At 27.5% G+C, this 19,692-nt stretch overlaps 1 protein-coding gene across 1 annotated transcript; it reads left to right on the top strand.

Moving 5' to 3' along the window:
* Window positions 1-10,907: 10,907 nt before the first annotated feature.
* LOC145763623 (angiotensin-converting enzyme-like) lies at window positions 10,908-19,488 on the top strand. Its single transcript, XM_082575111.1, has 27 exons — window positions 10,908-10,945; window positions 11,225-11,366; window positions 11,647-11,740; window positions 11,862-12,026; window positions 12,220-12,363; window positions 12,439-12,521; window positions 12,605-12,713; window positions 12,808-12,905; window positions 13,416-13,585; window positions 13,676-13,814; window positions 14,229-14,458; window positions 14,529-14,630; window positions 14,902-15,024; window positions 15,188-15,369; window positions 15,438-15,565; window positions 15,825-15,983; window positions 16,588-16,660; window positions 16,784-16,927; window positions 17,187-17,310; window positions 17,479-17,644; window positions 17,778-17,947; window positions 18,098-18,236; window positions 18,327-18,515; window positions 18,588-18,727; window positions 18,796-18,918; window positions 18,996-19,183; window positions 19,367-19,488. The coding sequence occupies exons 1-27, from the start codon at window positions 10,908-10,910 to the stop codon at window positions 19,486-19,488; spliced, it is 3,684 nt and encodes a 1,227-aa protein (XP_082431237.1).
* Window positions 19,489-19,692: the final 204 nt, after the last annotated feature.

Here is a 19,692-nt window from a genome sequence, read left to right as displayed (position 1 = left end):
TATCAAGTATTTAGAAAGTTAATTTTGGCAAGTGCTTATTATATCACAACATTTAACCTTTAATCGAGGATAAAAAAATTAAGAAGGACGATATTAATACAAAGATTTTGGTAATATTATAATTTATCGCAAATTTAATATGTTAGATTTCATTTTATATACAGTTATTACTTGTTCGTTAATAAAAATATCCACAAAAATACATGTTTTTTTATTGATTAAGTTTGACGTAAAACTTGAGACCGTGTCAGGGTAACAAATGTTACTATATATTTAGGCCGTGAAGTCGTGCTTTTTTTCGAGGATAAAGTTATATAATAATATTAAAAATTATAAATATATAAAATTATTTAACTTAATATGCAAGAATTAATCGTTTACAACATAAAAATATTTAATGTGTAAAAATATGCAAGATGTATTTAAAATAAAGAAAGACAAATTAAAACTTTATTTTAAATATAAAATGTCATAAGAACATGCGTTTAACTGTTACAGGAGAGTTATTGCCAAATAAGGTTATGAAATGTTGAAATCCTTGTCCTAATTAACGCGTCTCCTCGAGAAATTCCTTTAGCACGATGTCCCGGGTTCTGAACAAATTTTTAATTAGGCGAAAAATTGCTTAAACTAAACAGAAATTAATTTCCAAATAAGTTTATAACGTTTTGAAAAAGCCAGTGTCGCAATCTTTTCATTCAGCGTGGCGCGGGGTGTGACGTCATGATTACTGCGCCTCCCCGAGAAATTCCTCTGCCACGTTCTCGGGTTTTTGCAACATGCGGCGCTTTTTGAAAACACGTGTTAGTTGTTGAAGTATAATTTAGGACGTTAGTTATTACAGTTATTGTTTAAAAATTAAATAAACATGTACATATTGTAACAAGGTATTAGTATGTTCGTAAAATTTAACATTTTATTGAATTGTTTAGAAGATTTAAGCGCATATACTTTGAGTGACAATTTAAAAAGCGCTTTTTTTCAAATTTGAGACGCGAGCATTAGTTCACGTGACATCTACGTAGTTAGTCACGTGGTATTTGGTGGCAATTTTTTGAAATCGGAGTTGTAATTTATTACAGATGGACCATTCAGGTAAGCAGACGAGTAAACTTTATGTGTATTGAATATAAAATAATTCGTTCTATTAGTTGATTAAAAATATTTTTTTTTATTTTTTAGAAAAAATATTTCAAGTACGAATTGCTGAAATGACCACGAATTTCACTAACTTATCAGGTGAATTTTTAAATTAATAATTTTTTAAAATTAAACAGAATAAATTTATTTTTTTAATTTAGAAGTAATACTAACCATTATTAATTATACTAAATAATATTTTTTAATTAATTAAATGTATTTGAACATGATTAAATCTGTATTGACTCTCCGGTAACTTTCCAAAAAGTTGAACAAGGTATTTCAAACTATAAAAAAATTCTGTCACAAAAAATTGTTATTTGGCATATCATAAAATCTTGGATATTATATAAAGAGAAATAAGTTTGCACATTCATAAACATTTGGCATTTTAAACAACATATCTTATATTTCTTTGGTTAGTTAAAAAATAATTTTTTGGCACAAAAAAATGACATAGACGTAGATATTCGGCATTCGATGACATTTATTAAGTTAGGGTTTAGTGATAAATACCTTTTACTAAATAAAATTTATTTGTGTAGCAAATGCATAATATTTGGATTATATCCTGTGAAAAAATTATGGCAGAAATTGGAGGAATGGAAATTGGATGGAATCATAAAAGTCTCCTTAGCAACTAGCTAAGGAGAAGTTAAGTTTTAAAGAACTCCGGACCTGAAGACAACTTTGGAAATGGATTGATTGGACCACGACAAAAAACTCAGGACCTGAAGAAAACCGAACCCCAACATTAACTCGGGACCTCCAACAAAAAAGCTCAGGACCTTTCTATTTTTATTAATATTAGTTAAAAGTAGTATAGTGTCACGTGTCATAATACTATAAAAGTAGTATTATGTATCTCTTTTTGTGACTATTAATCAATTCATAAACATGCGCATAAAAAGTGTTTTTCACGGATAGGGGTATATAGTTTCACATGTCGTAATACTATAAAAATAGTATTATGTATCTCTTTTTATTGTGACTGGTAAAAAATTCATAAACATGCGCTTAAAAGTAGTATAGTTGACACAGTCCCAATGTGTTTTTAGGTTTCTGTATTCATAATTTTATTGAATGGGACTGTTTAATAGTTTAGTAATACAATTTTGCGCAAATTAAAGATATTTTTATATAGGATAGGGTTAATATTAAAATTAGGCCTATATATGTGCGTGTAATTTATGCAATTTCACTGTATTTTATTAGCCATGTATTATATTTAAGTGTGTACAGGCTTAACCCAAGCTAAACTAAGTGTGTGTTAAAATTAGTTAAAGTAGTATAGTGTCACGTGTCATAATACTATGAAAGTAGTATTATGTATTTTTTATGACTAATAATCAATTCATAAACATGCGCATAAACTGTATTTTTGACGGATAGGGGTGTATAGTATCACGTGTTGTAATACTATGAAAATAGTATTATGTATCTTTTTTATTGTGACTTGTAAAAAATTCATAAACATGCGCATAAAAGTAGTATAGTTGACACAGTTCCAATGTGTGTTTAGGTTTCTGTATTCATAATTTTATTAAACGGGACTGTTTAATGGTTTAGTAATTCAATTTTGCGCAAGTTAACAATCATTTTTTATATAGAATAGGGTTTATATAAAAATTAGGCCTATGTGTGTATGTATTTTATGCAATTTTATTCACCATGTATGATATTTAAGTGTGTATGGGCTTAACCCAAGGTTAACTAAGTGTGTGTTAAAATTAGTTAAAGTAGTATAGTGTCACGTGTCGTAATACTACAAAAGTAGTATTATGTATCTCTTTTTGGACTGTTAATCAATTCAAAAACATGCGCATAGAATATATTTATATGTACTATTATATTTAAGTGTGTTTAAGAGCTTAACCCAACTTAAACTAAGTGTGTGTATGGGGAAACCCAAACTATGAAATATATAAATTTGTGGGCGATTCCCAACATAACTTAGACAGAAAAAGCATATTTCAGTTTTAGTATCCTTGATATCTTCTGCTTCTGTCATTTTCCAAAATGAAATTTTTGTTTTTTTACTGGCGTTTCTTAATATCTTCTGCTTCTGTCATTTTCCAAAATGACATTTTTATTTTTTACAGGCGTTTCTAAATTTCTTCCATATTTTTTACACAGGGGCCTTATTAACCAATTATTTTTTCTTCAGGGGCCTTATTAACCAAATATTTTTTCATTTTCAGGGGCCTTATTAACCAATTATATTTTTTCTCATGGGTTTTATTAACCAAATATTTTCATTTTCAGGGGCCTTATTAACCAAATTTATTTTTTATTTTCAGGGGCCTTATTAACTAAATATTTTTTCATTTTCAGGGGCCTTATTAACCAATTATTTTTTCATTTTCAGGTTCATTACTAACCAAATATTTTTATTTTCAGGGGCATTATTAACCAAATATTTTTTTCATTTTAGGGGCATTATTAACCAAATATTTTACAATTTTAGGGGCCTTCTTAACCAATTATTTTTTTTCTCAGGGGCCTTATTAACCAAATATTTTTTAATTTTCAGGGTCATTACTAACCAAATATTTTTTCATTTTCAGGGGCATTATTAACCAAATATTTTTTCATTTTCAGGGGCATTATTAACCAAATATTTTACAATTTTAGGGGCCTTCTTAACCAATTATTTTTTTTCTCAGGGGTCTTATTAACCAATTATTTTTTCATTTTCAGGGGCCTTATTAACCAAATATTTTTTCATTTTTAGGGGCCTTATTAACCAAATATTTTTTCAATTTCAGGGTCATTATTAACCAAATATTTTTTCATTTTCAGGGGCATTATTAACCAAATATTTTTTTCATTTTTAGGGGCATTATTAACCAAATATTTTTTTCATTTTTAGGGGCCTTATTAACCAATAATTTTATCACACAGGGGCTTTACTAACCAATAATTTTATCACACAGGGGCCTTACTAACCCAACTAACCTTTTTACAGGCCTTTTTTCAGGTTAGATTGCCAAAAACAAATTTAAACATTTTGTTTTTTATTTTTAGATTGTGGATGAATATTTTCGAAGAGCTCATCGAATTGTTTTTGGCCAATTTTATTTTTCTTTATTTTTAGAGTTCCTGTTACAAGAAAACTTCAATTTATTTTTAGATTCTGGTTGATGAGCAAAATAAATTTATTTTATATATAAAACACACTGAGAATAAAACACATCATGTACATACCTATTACCAACCTTGTCGCAACTGAACAAATCTACATGTACTATGATTGAAAATCGTCAGTACATTTAAACAAAAAACAATATGTGCACAAGTTTTAATGTGAAACAAAACTTGTAAAACTTGACATTTTAAACAATATATAAACAAAACAGTGTTAATTATGTCTTTTATTTTAACCTCATAAAGCATTTATTTTTGACATCATTTTTTATTTAAAATTTTATAGTTTAATATTAAATTTCACCTATTTTGTTATTGTATTTTTATGTCCTTTGTATGCATTAATGTTTTAATAATGATTTTTGTATTTTTTGCCCCTTTTAAATATTTTAATATTGTATTTTGTGACTTTTTATTTCTGCTCTTTTATTTTTATTTTCAATGATAAAAACTGTAAAATGCATATTTACCTTTATACTTTTAAAAATTATTTATTCTTCCTTAGGTGTGTTGTATTATATATATATTTATTTGTGCTTCATATGTGTATTTTTTTTCCGCTGATGAATAAAAATGTAAAAAACACTTCTTGTTAAAATAAACTACCAAAACATTTTAACTTTAGTCACCTCACCATAAAAATTTAAATAAACTTTCATATTACTTCAACATTTGTCACAATACCATTAAAATCTAACATGCTACTATATTACTTCAAACTATTGTCACTTTTATAACGAAAACTTAACTTAACTTCTGTACTAGATAAACCTTTGTCACTTAGCCACAAAAACTTAAACAAACTTTTATAATACATAAACATTTATCGCTTTTCCATAAAAACCTCAAATGACTGCACAATCTTTGTCACTTCACCAATGCAATTTAAATAAACTTCCATACTACTTAAACTATTGTTACATAACCATAAAAACTTATATGACCTTATGTTTTCTATAAACTGTTGTCATTAAACCATTAAAATTCAAATAAATAAACCTTCATACTACCTAAACCTTAGTCACCATACCACACCATAAATATTTTTTTAAACTTTTACATAGCTTAAACCATTGTTCCTTTGCCATAAAAACCTAAACCTTTAAACTGCATAACCTTAGTTACCATATAACCCTAAAACGACTTTAAATTCTATATAAAACCAATGATCATATAACCACTTAAACCATTGTCACCATACCACCACTTAAACAAATTTTGCCTACCACTTAAACCATTGTCACCATACCATAAAAATTTACCCGAACCACTTTGTAAACTTTAGTCACAATACTATTGAAATAAGCTACTATTAAAAATATTACCATGATACCATAAAAATAAGCTACTGGGTTAAACACGGTCACAATATTATTGAACTTTAAACAAACTACTGCGTTAAACATGGTTACAAAACCTTTTAAATTAGGTAAGAAAAATAAAATTTAAATTAGCTAAGTAAAATATTATCACAATTTTATAACAATTTAAATTACTACTTTGTCCCAACACCATAAGAATTTAAACAAGCGACAATAAAAACGTTGTTGGGGATGTTTAAAGTACTTTAAAATTGGAAATATTTAAATTAATAAACTAAATAATGAAATAGGAGCTGATGGGGAGATTTTTATTAAATTTAAATTGGCAATTTTAGGGTGATCGTGTAAAAAATAAAGTAAACCATAGTTTTAGAAGCATGTTAAGGAATGAAGGAAAGGATTTGTGCAGCAGACATATTAAACTTATAATAACAAAATAATTTCAAGTAAGCTTAAATTGATATTTGTTTAAGTAAAAAAAAATATTTTTGAATAACCTTGTGTTAATTGAGTCGTACATACTTACACCAAATTTTTCGTTTTTCTTCGATATTTTTGTAATTAAAAAATAATTAATAAAGTGCAAATATTTTAAACTAGTAAAATTTAGGTAAGTTTAAATAAACTATTTTAATATAAAAAATTGCAATAAAATGTGTTTTAAATAATTTAAAACCAATGTGACGTCACAAATCCAGCGACCTTTCTTAAAATTGCATGAGCTAGGGTTTATTCAAGATTGGGGTTAGAAAATTAGGGTTTCCAAAAATTTAATTTTCTTAATTTTCAAGAAAAAACATTTTTTTAAACACAAGTAGAACAAAAGTTACAGCAGTTTTATATATGCGCTCTACGTAGTTGCATAAGGTCATTAGTACTTTAATGTTGGGTAAATTTTATTTCAAAAAATCAAAATTTTAAAATTAATTTTTAACTCTATCAACAAACGCTCAGTGGTTTATATATTATTTTAGCGTTATATTTTCTAAATTGTTAATATTTACAAAAGTTTTGACACTTTTATTAAATTTTGCATAAAACTTAAAACTAAAATTTTTTTTTTTTGAACTTCGATTTGACCTAACTAACATTCAAGAAAATTTTTTCTTTGAACTAAAAAGTAGATCTGAAGTAGTTGGATGACGTCATCATTACATATATATTAAAGAGATTTTTTTTTTAAAAATCAAATTTTTAAAATAAAATTTAGCACTTATATAATTTTAACGTAAAATGACACTTTTATTATATTTTGCATAAAATTTAAATCTGAAAAACAATTTTTTTTATATTTGATTTGCCCAAACCAACACAGAGACATTTAAAAAAAAATAATAAATAGATCAAAAGTTACAGCAGTTTTATTTATGTACGTAGTTGCGTAACGTCATCGGTATGTTATTATTAGGTAGATTTTATTTTTAAAACTTTAAAATTTAAAAAAAAAATTTTAATTTTACTAAATGCGCGAGTGTCTAAATATCATATTCACATTAAAAACTTTTAAATTATTTACATATATAAAATTTATTACACTTAAAACTGAAAAAAAAATTGTTTTTTGATTTGTTTTAGCCTAAATAACATTAAAAAAATGTTTTTTTAATTCTGTGTAGAATTCAAGTTACAGAAGTTTTATGTATGCAAAATTTTATTTTTTTATTACAGATTTCATTTCAAAAGTTAAAATTTTTTTTTTGATAATTTAGCTGGAAATACGTTGTTTAAACCAGTGCGGTTTTAATAGTAAGATTAAAATTAAATTTAAAAATTTGAATTTTTTTTGTTTTTTTTGTAACAAGGTCAAGTGAGGTCATAATAGACAAATAAAAAATTGCTAAAACTTTTGTTCTAATAGTTTTTTACAAATTTCTTATTTGAAAAATTTATTTAAAATTTAAATTTTTTTTTTTTGGAAAACTCACATACAAATTTATATTATGCATATGAATTCACAGGGTCACACAATGTCAGAATTAGTAAAACAGGAAAATTGTCCAAATTTTTTTGCTTTTGAGAGTTCTTGCTAATTTTTTAACAATTAGCTGAGTTACACATATGCGCTTATATTACGGCCATTAATTTAAAATTGTAAGATTTGGTGATTTTTATAAAATATGCATATAATATTTATGGATATTAATATTAAAAAAAAATATTTCCAAAATACGTTTATTGGGCCACTGCTGATACTATAGTAATGTAAATTTACAATCTAAAAAAAAAATTTCAAAAAGTTATTTACAAATTTGTAATATGCACATGACGTCACAGGGTCACTAATTGGTCACGTGACCAATTAATGCACCAATTAGCTTAGCTTGCAAATAAAATTTAAAATAATATTATTTTTTGTTTATCTTTGGCTGGACTCGAACTTACGACGTAAGATCAAAAACCAAGACTTCTACCTAGTGGGCCACCGAACCGTATTTCAAACACAAGCTTTGGTTACTATATATTATTTTAATTAACGTAAATCACAAAAAAATATTTACGTATTTAAACAAAAATAAAAAAAAGTGTAAGAACATAAAAACAATATAATAATAAGGGATATCATCACTTTTAATAGTAGTTGTTCCGACTGTACAGTAAATATTCTTGTTCCAGAGCCTAAAAGTAAAAAACAGTTTTAATTTGGTTTAAGAACAACGAAGATAAAATTTTAAGTACAACGAAAATAAAAAAAAAATAAATAAATTAGTTAAATTTATGTTTAAAATATAAATTTGTTGACAGTTAGCTTAGCAAAAACAAATAATTTTTTTTTTTTTTTTTTGAAAAAAATGTTTCTAATATTAATGCCGTCATTAATATTAGGACGTCACGCGTATGTGTTTGGCCCAGATATAAAGTTTTGTATTTTTTGTTCTCTTCAAAAGTATTTTTGAAAAATGTTTTATTTTGAATGTTAATTAGGCCAAAACAAATCGAAAAAAAATTTATTTTTTAGTTTTCAGTTTTATTCAAAATTTAAAAAAAAAGTCGTTGCTTGGACTACTGCGCGTTTAATGGTATGGTCAAAATCCAATTTAAAAAAAAAAACATTTTTGTAAAAAAGTGAACCCAATATTAATATACTGATGTCGTCATAAGGCTGTATATGGCGAGTATATAAAACTGCAGTAACTCTCGTTCTACTCAATTTTTTAAAGAAATGTTTATCTTTAAGGTTAGTTAAGCCAAAACGATTCGAATGAACTGTTTATTTTCAGTATCGAGATTTGTACAACTTTTAGTAAAAGTTTCATAACTTCTACAAATATTTATCATATGAAAAAAATATTTTGAGAATATGTTGTTTAGACTACTGCGCGTTTAATGGTTTAGTCAAAATTCGATTTAAAAAGAATTTTTTTTAAAGTTGACCTTATATTAATATACTGATGACGTCATAAGGCTATATATGGTGCGTATCTAAAACTGCTGTAACTTTCATTCTACTCAATTTAAAAAAAATTTGTATCTTTAAGGTTAGTTAGGCCAAAATGAATAAAATGAAATGTTTATTTTATAGTTTCGAGATTTTTGCAAATTTTATTAAAAGTGTCACAACTTCTACATAAGTATTTTGAGAATATGTTGTTTATAGACCACTGCGCGTTTAATGGTTTTGTCAAAAATCGATTTAAAAAAAATTATAAAAAGGTTGATTGAATATTGATGTACTGATGACGTCATAAGATCATATATGGGGCGTATATTAAATTGCTGCACCTTTGTTATCCTAAATTAAAAAACAAAAATTATCTTTGAGGTTGGTTAGGCCAAAACGAGTCGAAAAATATTTCTTTTTGGATTTCAAGTTTTATGCCAAATTTTAGTAAAAGTGTCATAACTATTTCATATTTTAATAATTTTAAAACTTATCTCAAGAATATATTGTTTAGACTACTGCGCGTTTTATGGTATAGTCAATTTTTTATTTTTCCACAGTTGTTAAAAAAAATAAAAATTTACCCAATATTAATGCTACTGATGTTGTTATGCATATGTGCTTAACTAAATTCAATAATAAAACAATTGGCATTAATATTTACTAGAATACGCTAATAAAAACGTTTATATCCTTTTGATGTTCAATTAATTTTCAGTACATATGTCTAAATTAATAAATTCGTTTTCTTTAAATACTCATGTAAAACGCATACCCTACTTTATTATGCCAGAAAATCCTATGCTACCGGCCGATGAGCATCTGCAAAAACATAAATATGTATGCACCTCGGGACTAAATTTATTTTTTGAACATGTCACTTGTACTTCATTTTCGTGTTTTTTTTAACAAATTCAAGGAGGTTTAAATTTAAGCTTATTATATATATTTTTTTTTAATACAAACATTTATTTAGGTTTTGGTAAAACCTTAAATTAATAACATAATTTACAACTAGACATAATTTTTTCAGTTATTAAACCGCTTTGCAACAACATTATCAAAATAGTACAAGAAATTTATCTTGAAGGCGCACCAATTATGACGTAGTCTTCCACTCGCGGCGCTGAGAAGTCTTAAATGTTCACGTTTGTCTTTCGACAGGCCTAAAACGCCTAAATATAAAACATTAAACATAAAGGCACGACTTATTGGTTAATATTATTTTTTAATATGTTTGTTCTACGCCTTCAAAAGAAGAAAATAATGTATTCAAATTGTTTAGAAATATGTAGTTTCACCAAACGCTTAATATTTTATTTAAAGAGTAAATAGTATTAGTGTTACTTGAATGAACCCTTGGACATTAACCTTAAACAATATAACTTTTATGTCATGCTATCAAAGCGGTTGATTTTAGTAAACTTTAGTTTTCCCGATTAACTTTAATTCATGTTTTATTTTGTCACATAGTGTTGTATGGGATTAAAAAAATATTCGTAATTCATCTGTTTATTATTTATTGTTTAATTTATTGCAACTGCGTGACTTTATTTGTTTGCATCGCAATATTTTTGATATCGAACCAAAAGTAGTTAAGGCAAGTCTAATCCTGCGTGTGCTAGGTCAATTTACGTCGTCACATAATTTTATATCATCTATTAAGGAAAAGATTGGTATGTGCACAAATTGCGGTTGGCTACTCAAACATTACGCCCAGTATACTAACAAACATTAAGCCAGCCACGTATGCAATATAATCAGCACAAACACTTCAATTTAGAGAGGACGTTGACTATTTATTAAAATTAAAATTAAATTTTGAGTACCAGTTGTTTTTTAAAGGCAATACTTCTTATAGCTTAAAACCAGTAATATCACAATACTATACATTTTTTTATTTAGAGTAAATTTAAAATATGATTCGACTTTTCGCTCTGCTGCTGTTGGCTGGGTGGTAAGTATATTCTTTATTTTAATTTAACTTATTAAATAATTGCAAATATTTGGTATATATTAAAGTAGGACATGTGCGTAAAACTTAAAATGGGTTTCTTTTAAGTCCTATGTAATTTATTGCAATTTCTGAAATGCGTTAGCTCTTTAACGAAATTAAATATATAGCAAAACATTATTGGATTGTCGTAAAATTTGCAGCATATAAAATAATTATTTAAAAATAACTTAGTTCTACAAAAACTATATCAAAAACCTAAACTAAGTCAAGTTTTTACAGTTGTTTTGCTGCTGCTATTGACGATCTTGCAGCTGAGTTTGTGGCAAATTACACTAGAGATGCAGGACCTGTAAATAATGCGTATGTTATAGCCGCTTGGAACTACAATACTAATCTAACGAATGCTAATCTGGCTAAAGTGGTACAGTAACATTAATATTACCAAACTATTTTTTGTATAATAATAATAGACATTTTACAAAGAAATTACAATTAGTTTACAAAAATGTTAGTTTAAAAATTTAATTTTAAAATACCCAATTATTTTATTCTATGCTGTATTTAAAAAATATTTTTGTTTAAATATGTAAATAATTCTATTTATTTTTTTCATTTCTAAATTGAAATATGTTTAACAATATACATATCATTTTCTTTTCTATATGAAATAAAATAAAAATTAACAATAAATTTAAATCTAGAATGAAGAAAGCGTTAAATCGGCAGAATTTACAAATACGTATGGCGCTACTGCAAAAGATTTGTTTACTTCGGAGGATGTGAACAAATTAGCAGGTGTTTAAAATATCACAAATAAAAGGCTTAAAAGCAACCAAACGCACATGTTTAATAAACTAAAATTTAAACGCAATTATTGTTATTTATCATGGGTAATATTAATATTATTAATTAAAAGATGAAAGTGTAAAACGACAACTTGAAAGTATAATGATTCTCGGATCTGCGAATCTTGACGAGACTGATTTGGATAAATATAATCAAATTGCTGGAGAAATGGATAAGACGTATAGTACTGCAAAAGCTGTAATGCCAGACGGGAGGGAACTGCTTTTGGATCCAGGTAATTTAAAAATTTAAATTGATAAAATAAAGTTGATTACTTGACATTTAAAAGTTTGAAAATTTTCTACTCATTTTTTTAAATGGTTTTAATAATTTAAATACACTAAATAAGCACCTACGGTAATTAAAATTTAAAATGATCTAAAATAAACATAATACAATAAGAGACATCGCATATTTTTTGTATTTAGACCTTACAGAAATAATGCGTTCATCGCGTGATTATGAAGAATTAAAATTTGCTTGGAAGGGATGGTACGAGGCTGCAGGACGACCTATAAAAGACCAATATGAAGAATTCGTTACCCTTTCAAATAAAGCAAGTCAAGCAGATGGTAAAAACACATCACGCCATTATTTTTTTAAGTACAACTTCGGTATTATTTATTGTCTTTATTTCTGTTAAATAGGTTTTGATGATACTGGAGCATATTGGAGATCTTGGTATGAAATGGACGACCTGGAAGGTGCAACAGAGGCATTATGGGACCAGGTAAATTTTGATAAAAAATTTTAATAAATTTTGTAATACAAAGTGTGCCAATGGAACATTTTCTGAGTCTTAAATTTTTTTAGTTACAGCCACTGTATTTGGAATTGCATGCTTATGTTCGACGAAAGTTGTATGAAAAATATGGACCTGATTTTGTAAACTTAAAGGGGCCAATTCCGGCTCATATATTAGGTGAACTAACGTTAAATAAATTATCAATAAATAAACAATTAAATGTTTACTGTAAATACTCTTTCGCTTTAGGAAACATTTTTTTTTGCTTTAGGAAACATGTGGGCTCAGCAATGGAATAATATTTATGACCTTGTCGAACCTTACCCTGGCAAAACGGGAGTGGATGCGACACCAAATATGATTGCTCAGGTAAAAAGCAAACAAAAACATTTAACTTAAATCCTTATTAGGCTAATAATTACTTACATACAGGTGCTTGCATTAGTAGGACAATACGATCTTTAAGCTCTGATTAATAATTAACCGTATTACCTGTACAAACACACGCTCTTCGAAAATTATTTAACAAGCAGGTGTTTGTCTCTGAAACATGTTTGATTACTAACCAATAAAACAATATTTATTGTAGCCTAGTCATTAACCGATTTAAAGCTAAAAAATCAATTTTGTGCTTTTACTTATACATTTAAAACGTTAATTCTTCTGAAAGATGCAAAGTATTTTATTCTTGGGTAAAAGAGTTAAATGATGGCACTACATTAATTTATTTAAAAAGTGGCATTAACTGGGTATTTAAATGGTACAAAGCGCAACAATTAATATATTAGCCTTTTAAAAAATGGGTTATTTTTAAGGTATTTTTCTATTTATAAATAAAACTTACTTAACAATTTAAACTAGAATTGTGTTTCTGTGTAGGGTTATGACGCTAAAAGAATGTTCGTAACATCTGAGGAGTTTTTTACTTCTCTTGGACTTGAGGAAATGACAGAAGAATTCTGGAATTACTCAATGATCGTCAAACCTGATGATAGAGATGTAGTTTGTCATGCTTCAGCTTGGGATTTTTATAATGGAAATGATTTCAGGTGTTAATTAATTTTCATCAAAGTTGCAAAATTTGGCTTATTTTTTTAATTTTCCATCTTTTTCAAAAATACTAACTACATTTTTTTTAGAATTAAACAATGCACAACTGTAAACATGGAAGATCTAATAACTGTTCATCATGAAATGGGACATATTCAATATTTTCAGCAATACATGCATCAACCTATTCCCTTTCGATCAGGCGCAAATCCCGGATTTCACGAAGCAGTAAGTAACTATTCGGAAGAAAAAAACTTTAATCTATATAAGTTTTAAACCAAGCGAAGTCTATTTTTTTTTTGTAAGTTCGTGTGATTGTATACAAGGTTGCTTATGTTGGCGTTAATAAAATAATAAATGCTATAACGGTATTTTAAATAGCTTAATGTACGTAAACGTGATAGAACATAAATACATACCGGTTCAAGGACTAACTAACAAATGACTTTATATCCTTACGTAGCCAATTGGATTGTTACTTAAATACCACAATTAAACTATTTTAAGCAAATAACGTTAAATATATAAATATTAAATAAAATTCATTGTAGCATTTTAAATAAGTCACAACAAGTAACATTAGCACTTTTTTTGTTTAATTTTTTTATTTAAATTATAACAAACAAAAACTTTACATCTTAGGTTGGTGATACACTTGCATTGGCAGTAAGTACTCCAAAACATTTACTTGAAATCGGACTTTTAGATGAAGTGGAAGATACTGAAGATGCTGACATTAACTACTTGCTCAGTCAAGCTTTGGAAAAAATTGCATTTCTTCCATTCGGTTACATGATTGATAAATGGAGATGGAGTGTGTTTAATGGCACCACACCTAAAAACCAATACCAACCAAAATGGGATGAGCTAAGGTAATATAATGCATTTTATTTAATACAAAAAATTACATACTAAATATAAATAAAATAATTAACATTTTAGAATGACCTATCAAGGAATAGTGCCGCCTGTATCTCGAGATAGAACAAAGGATTTTGACCCAGGTGCAAAATTTCACATTCCTGGAAACACTCCCTACATTAGGTTTGTTGTTCCACTTTATTATGTGTTTGTATTATATTTTCATTTTATTTTATGTAAAGTTAAATATCACGAAAAAACAAATGCAAACTTTATGATAATTATTTTGGAGGCCTTATAAAATTGTTAATAGATATACCTTTTTACTTTTACGTTGTTAAAAAAAACACAGTGATTATATTTAGAAATAGATACTTTCAAAATTCCTATAAAATAATAGTTACCAAATAAAACAAATTATTAATAAAAAAATTAATTTTTTTGCATTTCTTAGGTATTTTGTCAGTTTTGTTATTCAATTCCAATTCTATCAAGCAATGTGTGATGAATCTGGTCATACTGGTCCATACTACAAATGTGACTTTTACAACTCAAAAGAGGCAGGAACTAAGCTTGCGTAAGTTAATGGGTTGTTTATATAAATAGGCTAGTATAATGGAATACCATATTATAAGCTTTGTACCAAAAGATATTATTTTATTCCTGTCAAGCATGCGGCAGTATCTTTAATTATTCCCTATTTTATTCATTTTATAAATTCTCAAAAATTTATTTTAAAGTGAAATGTTAAAATTGGGTGCAAGTGAGCCATGGCCAGTGGCGATGGAAAAATTAACTGGAAGTAGCGATATGAATGCTTCAGCGCTTATCAACTACTTTCAACCTTTAGTTAATTGGTTAAAACAAACAAATGATAAAAATGGTGAAGAAAGAGGATGGTCTGAAGAAACATGGACACCAAGTAAGTTTTTTTTTTTTTGATAGTCATGTAATTATTTTTTTTAATTTACCAAATTATTTTTTTCGTAGAGGATCTTCTTTACTATGAAGACTTTTTAACTGAATATAACACATCTGCTGAGGCTGTGTATAATGAAGCTGTGGTTGCTAGTTGGGACTACAACACAAATATTAATGATCAAACTCAAGCAGCAAGTGTAAGATATAATCACTTTAAAAGTGATTTGACTTAAATTATCAACCTGCAACTAAAAATATCTCAAAAACTCATCCAAACTTTGCTAAAAAGAGTTGAATAAAATCTAAAAAATAAATTATATTAAAAAAAACATTCAAGTCCAATAACAACTTAGCTTGGTCCACCTAGTTACATTCTTGTTTTAAAACTTTTCAGTGTTTGGTTTATTTTTAATGATACAAATGACCATTTTTAATGATTCACATCCATTTTTACAGCAAGAAGCTAGTGAAAAATTAGCAAACTTTCAAGCTGAAAAAGCAGAAATTGCATCAGGATATGATATAGAAACGGTTACTGATGAGGACAGCAAGAGATTATTAGGAAAAATCAGTGTCAAGGGAGAAGGAGCTTTGAATGAAGAAGATTTAAAACAGGTTAACATTTCTAAAATTTCACTTGGATTAAAACAAAATAATCAAAATAAAATTTTTACTTTTATAATTTTAATTTTTTTTTATTTATGTCCACAATCAGGCCTATAAAATGAACACAAATTTTTTTTTTTGTATATATCTTTATCCTTGATGTGGGAACGTCAAATGCGCAACTTAAACATAGAGTAACATAAGTTACTCTGACCCAGTCTCGAGTTGCCTGTGGAAGTTTGGGATATTATAGATTATAATTGCCCAATAATTATACTGATGATTAAGTGCTGGCTCAGCAGGAGTTCATACCGTTTATAGCGCCTTACTCAAATTCGCTACAGCAGGATATCAGTGGGGATTGAACCCACCACCTTAATGTGTGGTTTAACAAATTGTTTTAATATGACAAGAATTTAACAGTACCGATATCTGGTAAAATGGGTAAATTTGATGGCCATAAGGCAGGCACTTAAAAAGTAAAAAATGACAACAACTATAATAGGTTTCAGGCATTTTGTATCTATAAAATAAGTTTTTGATACTGCTACACTAATACTAGTATGAGAGGATACAATTATGTGAAAACTTAACTCATATTAATTTTTTATAGCTTTCAACTGTAAATGGAAACATGGAAACAACTTACAGTACTGCAAAAGTCAACGGTGCCCCACTTGATCCAGGTATGTTTGAAAAAAATATGAAGCCCCTATAAATAACAATAATTTTTACAGCTTATAAGGGCGTGTGAAAAAAATGTAATTATTCTTTGTTATACTTACATTAGTTTGTAATATTTAAAACAGATTTGACTTTAATCATGGCAACATCAAGAAATTACAACAAGCTGAGATCTACTTGGAATGACTGGAGAACGGAAAGTGGAAAAAAGATAAGGGGGGATTTTTATGACTACATTGACCTTCAAAATAAAGTTGCAACATTAAATGGTATGTTGGTAAATATTGGTCATACACAAATATAAAATTCTTATTTTAAGTAATACAAATATTGAATGTTCTCACAATTATAAGTTATCTATTAAGATAGGATTGCTATAATAGACCAGGCTTAATAGCATAACTGTTGTATTTTAATGCAGTTATATATTTTAACTAAACATAAAAATATTTTTCAGTTTATATAATTTTTTGTTTTCTGTTTAAAAAACTTGCCTTTTAGCAAAAATTTAAACGATGTAATAATTAGGTTATGATGACATGGGAGCTTTCTGGAGATCTGCTTATGAAACTCCTGGTATTGAAGCTCAATTTGAAAGTGTTTGGCAAGATATGCTGCCCTTGTACCAACAACTTCATGCCTATGTTAGACGGTAAAGCATAATTTACATGTTTTTAATTTTTACTAAATTTAAACCATTAAAAAAAATATTTTTGTTTATGTAATAATAAATCAATATATTTATTATTGGAATATTTTAGTTTTCTTAAGCAACTTCAATTTTTAATTACTAATTTTTTTCTTCTGTTTATTTCTATAGAAAGTTGTACAAGCAATATGGTAAGGACGTAATTAACCTAAAGGGTCCTATTCCAGCTCATTTACTTGGTAATATGTGGGCTCAGGATTGGGGTAACATTTATGAACTGGTTGAACCATACTCAGGAAAAGTTAGACCTGATGCAACAGCTGGTTTAGTCAGCCAGGTAACCTAAAAATAAAATAAAAAAAGAAAAGGTACATGACTGGGCCATCATAGTAATCTATTTTTTTTCTGTAAGTCAACCATGTATACCAAAGAAAAATTTATTATAAATTTTTTTTTATATGTATAACTAGGGTTGGGATGCAGTCAAAATGTTCCAAGTTGCTGATGATTTCTTTAGAGATATGGGTCTTATTCCATGCCCCGATGATTTCTGGGACAAAACACAATTTGTTCGGCCTGAAGGTAGAGAGGTTGTTTGTCATGCTTCAGCGTGGGATTTTTATGACAGAAAGGATTTCAGGTAATTTTTTTCTTTGTGTTATAAAAAATATAAAAGAATGTTTTTTACTATTTCGATATGTATTTAAAGGTAGCATATTATTCTGTGATATGTTATTTAAAAACAGACAAATTTAAAAAAAATTTAATTTATTTTTTTTAAATTCCATAGAGTTAAAATGTGCACACAAATAAACCAACAAGACTTTGTGACTATCCATCATGAATTAGGCCACATCCAGTATTACCTTCAATACAAAGATCAACCTGTTTCCTATAGAGACGGAGCAAACCCTGGTTTTCATGAAGCAGTAAGTACTACAAAAATAACTAGTTCAGTCTGGAAAATAGGTTTGTAAGGTAATTCTATTTTTTATTTAAACATTACTTTTATTAATTAGGTTGGAGATACATTAGCCTTATCAGTCGGAACGTTGGATCATTTACACAAACTTGGATTAATTGAAAAACCAGCGGATGATTTAGAGAGTGACATTAATTATTTGATGAGCATGGCTTTGGAAAAACTCTCCTTTATTCCATTTGGTTACCTTATGGATAAATATAGATGGGATGTATTTAGTGAAAGGGTGAGCACATAAAGTTTCACATGTAAAAGAAGTTAAGAATGCTGCCTAATAAACCAAATTATTTTACTTTAGGTAAGCAAAGACAACTTAAATCAAGCATGGTGGGAATATCGAGTTAAATACCAGGGTGTTACACCGCCTACTGATCGAACTGAGCTCGATTTTGATGCTGGTTCAAAGTTTCATATTGCCAATGATGTTCCCTACATAAGGTAATCAAAATAATCATGATGTAAAATTAAATAATTTTTATAATTTTTGCTAAAAAACTCTTCTTTAGGTACTTTGTAAGTGCAGTTGTCCAATTCCAGTTCTACGAAGCATTATGTGAGGCGGCTGGACATACCGGTCCTCTATACAAATGCGACTTTAATGGAACTCTGGCCGCTGGGGAAAAACTCGGGTTCGTAAAAAAAATTTTTTTAGGGAAATTAATAAACACTCAAAAGTCAGATGTTCATACTGTTTTTTTTTATCCAGTGCGATGCTTAAACTGGGATCAAGTAAAACGTGGGAAGATGCCCTTGAGCAAATAGCAGGAACTCGTGTAATGGATTCATCATCTTTGGTTGAATATTTTAACCCTTTACTTGAATACCTTACAACAGAAAATGAGAAAAACGGAGAAGTAGTGGGGTGGCCTGAATACAGCTGGCAACCACCAATTAGTAAGTTGAATATAATAAGTATACCTGTGAAGTGTTCTTATAATACAATACTATTTAATTATTTTACATCATGCCTTTATGTTAAATGACCTATAATATTTTTTGTTAGACGTTTTAAATATTATTCATTAAACTTTGCGATAATAAATTTTCATTTTTTACCCAAAATGTTCTACATTTTAGATACATATCAAGTGAATGATGCTGGTTTAGTGTACCTGGATAATGCTGGAACTTCAATAGTCACAAACTGTTGGTTAATGAGCTTGCTTACACTTAGCATTATTTGGAAATTGATTCACTAAATAAAAATACAAGTTTTAATCAAATGTATAAAGAAGGTATTTTTGTAATTAACTGGTGTGATGTATAATACATTTTATATATTACTCGTTTTAATTTTGGAGCACTTTTTGTAATATATTAAATAAACAAAATCTAATTCTCAGCTCTGAATTCATTTTAATAAAAGATAAGCTTGTTTCTAAGAACTACATTTTGATAAAATT

This window comes from Corella eumyota, chromosome 1 (genome assembly GCF_963082875.1).
Source record: "Corella eumyota chromosome 1, kaCorEumy4.1, whole genome shotgun sequence".
Lineage (NCBI taxonomy): Eukaryota > Metazoa > Chordata > Ascidiacea > Phlebobranchia > Corellidae > Corella > Corella eumyota.
The sequence above is the reverse complement of the archived record's forward strand: the minus strand, read 5'-3'. Positions and strand labels throughout refer to the sequence as shown.

Excerpts from the sequence above, each read along its gene's own strand:
- LOC145763623 (XM_082575111.1), top strand. The coding sequence starts at position 10,908 with ATGATTCGACTTTTCGCTCTGCTGCTGTTGGCTGGGTG. Across the intron at positions 11,367-11,646 it reads ATGCTAATCTGGCTAAAGTG|AATGAAGAAAGCGTTAAATC; the intron begins GTACAGTAACAT and ends ATTTAAATCTAG. Across the intron at positions 12,522-12,604 it reads CAGAGGCATTATGGGACCAG|TTACAGCCACTGTATTTGGA; the intron begins GTAAATTTTGAT and ends AAATTTTTTTAG.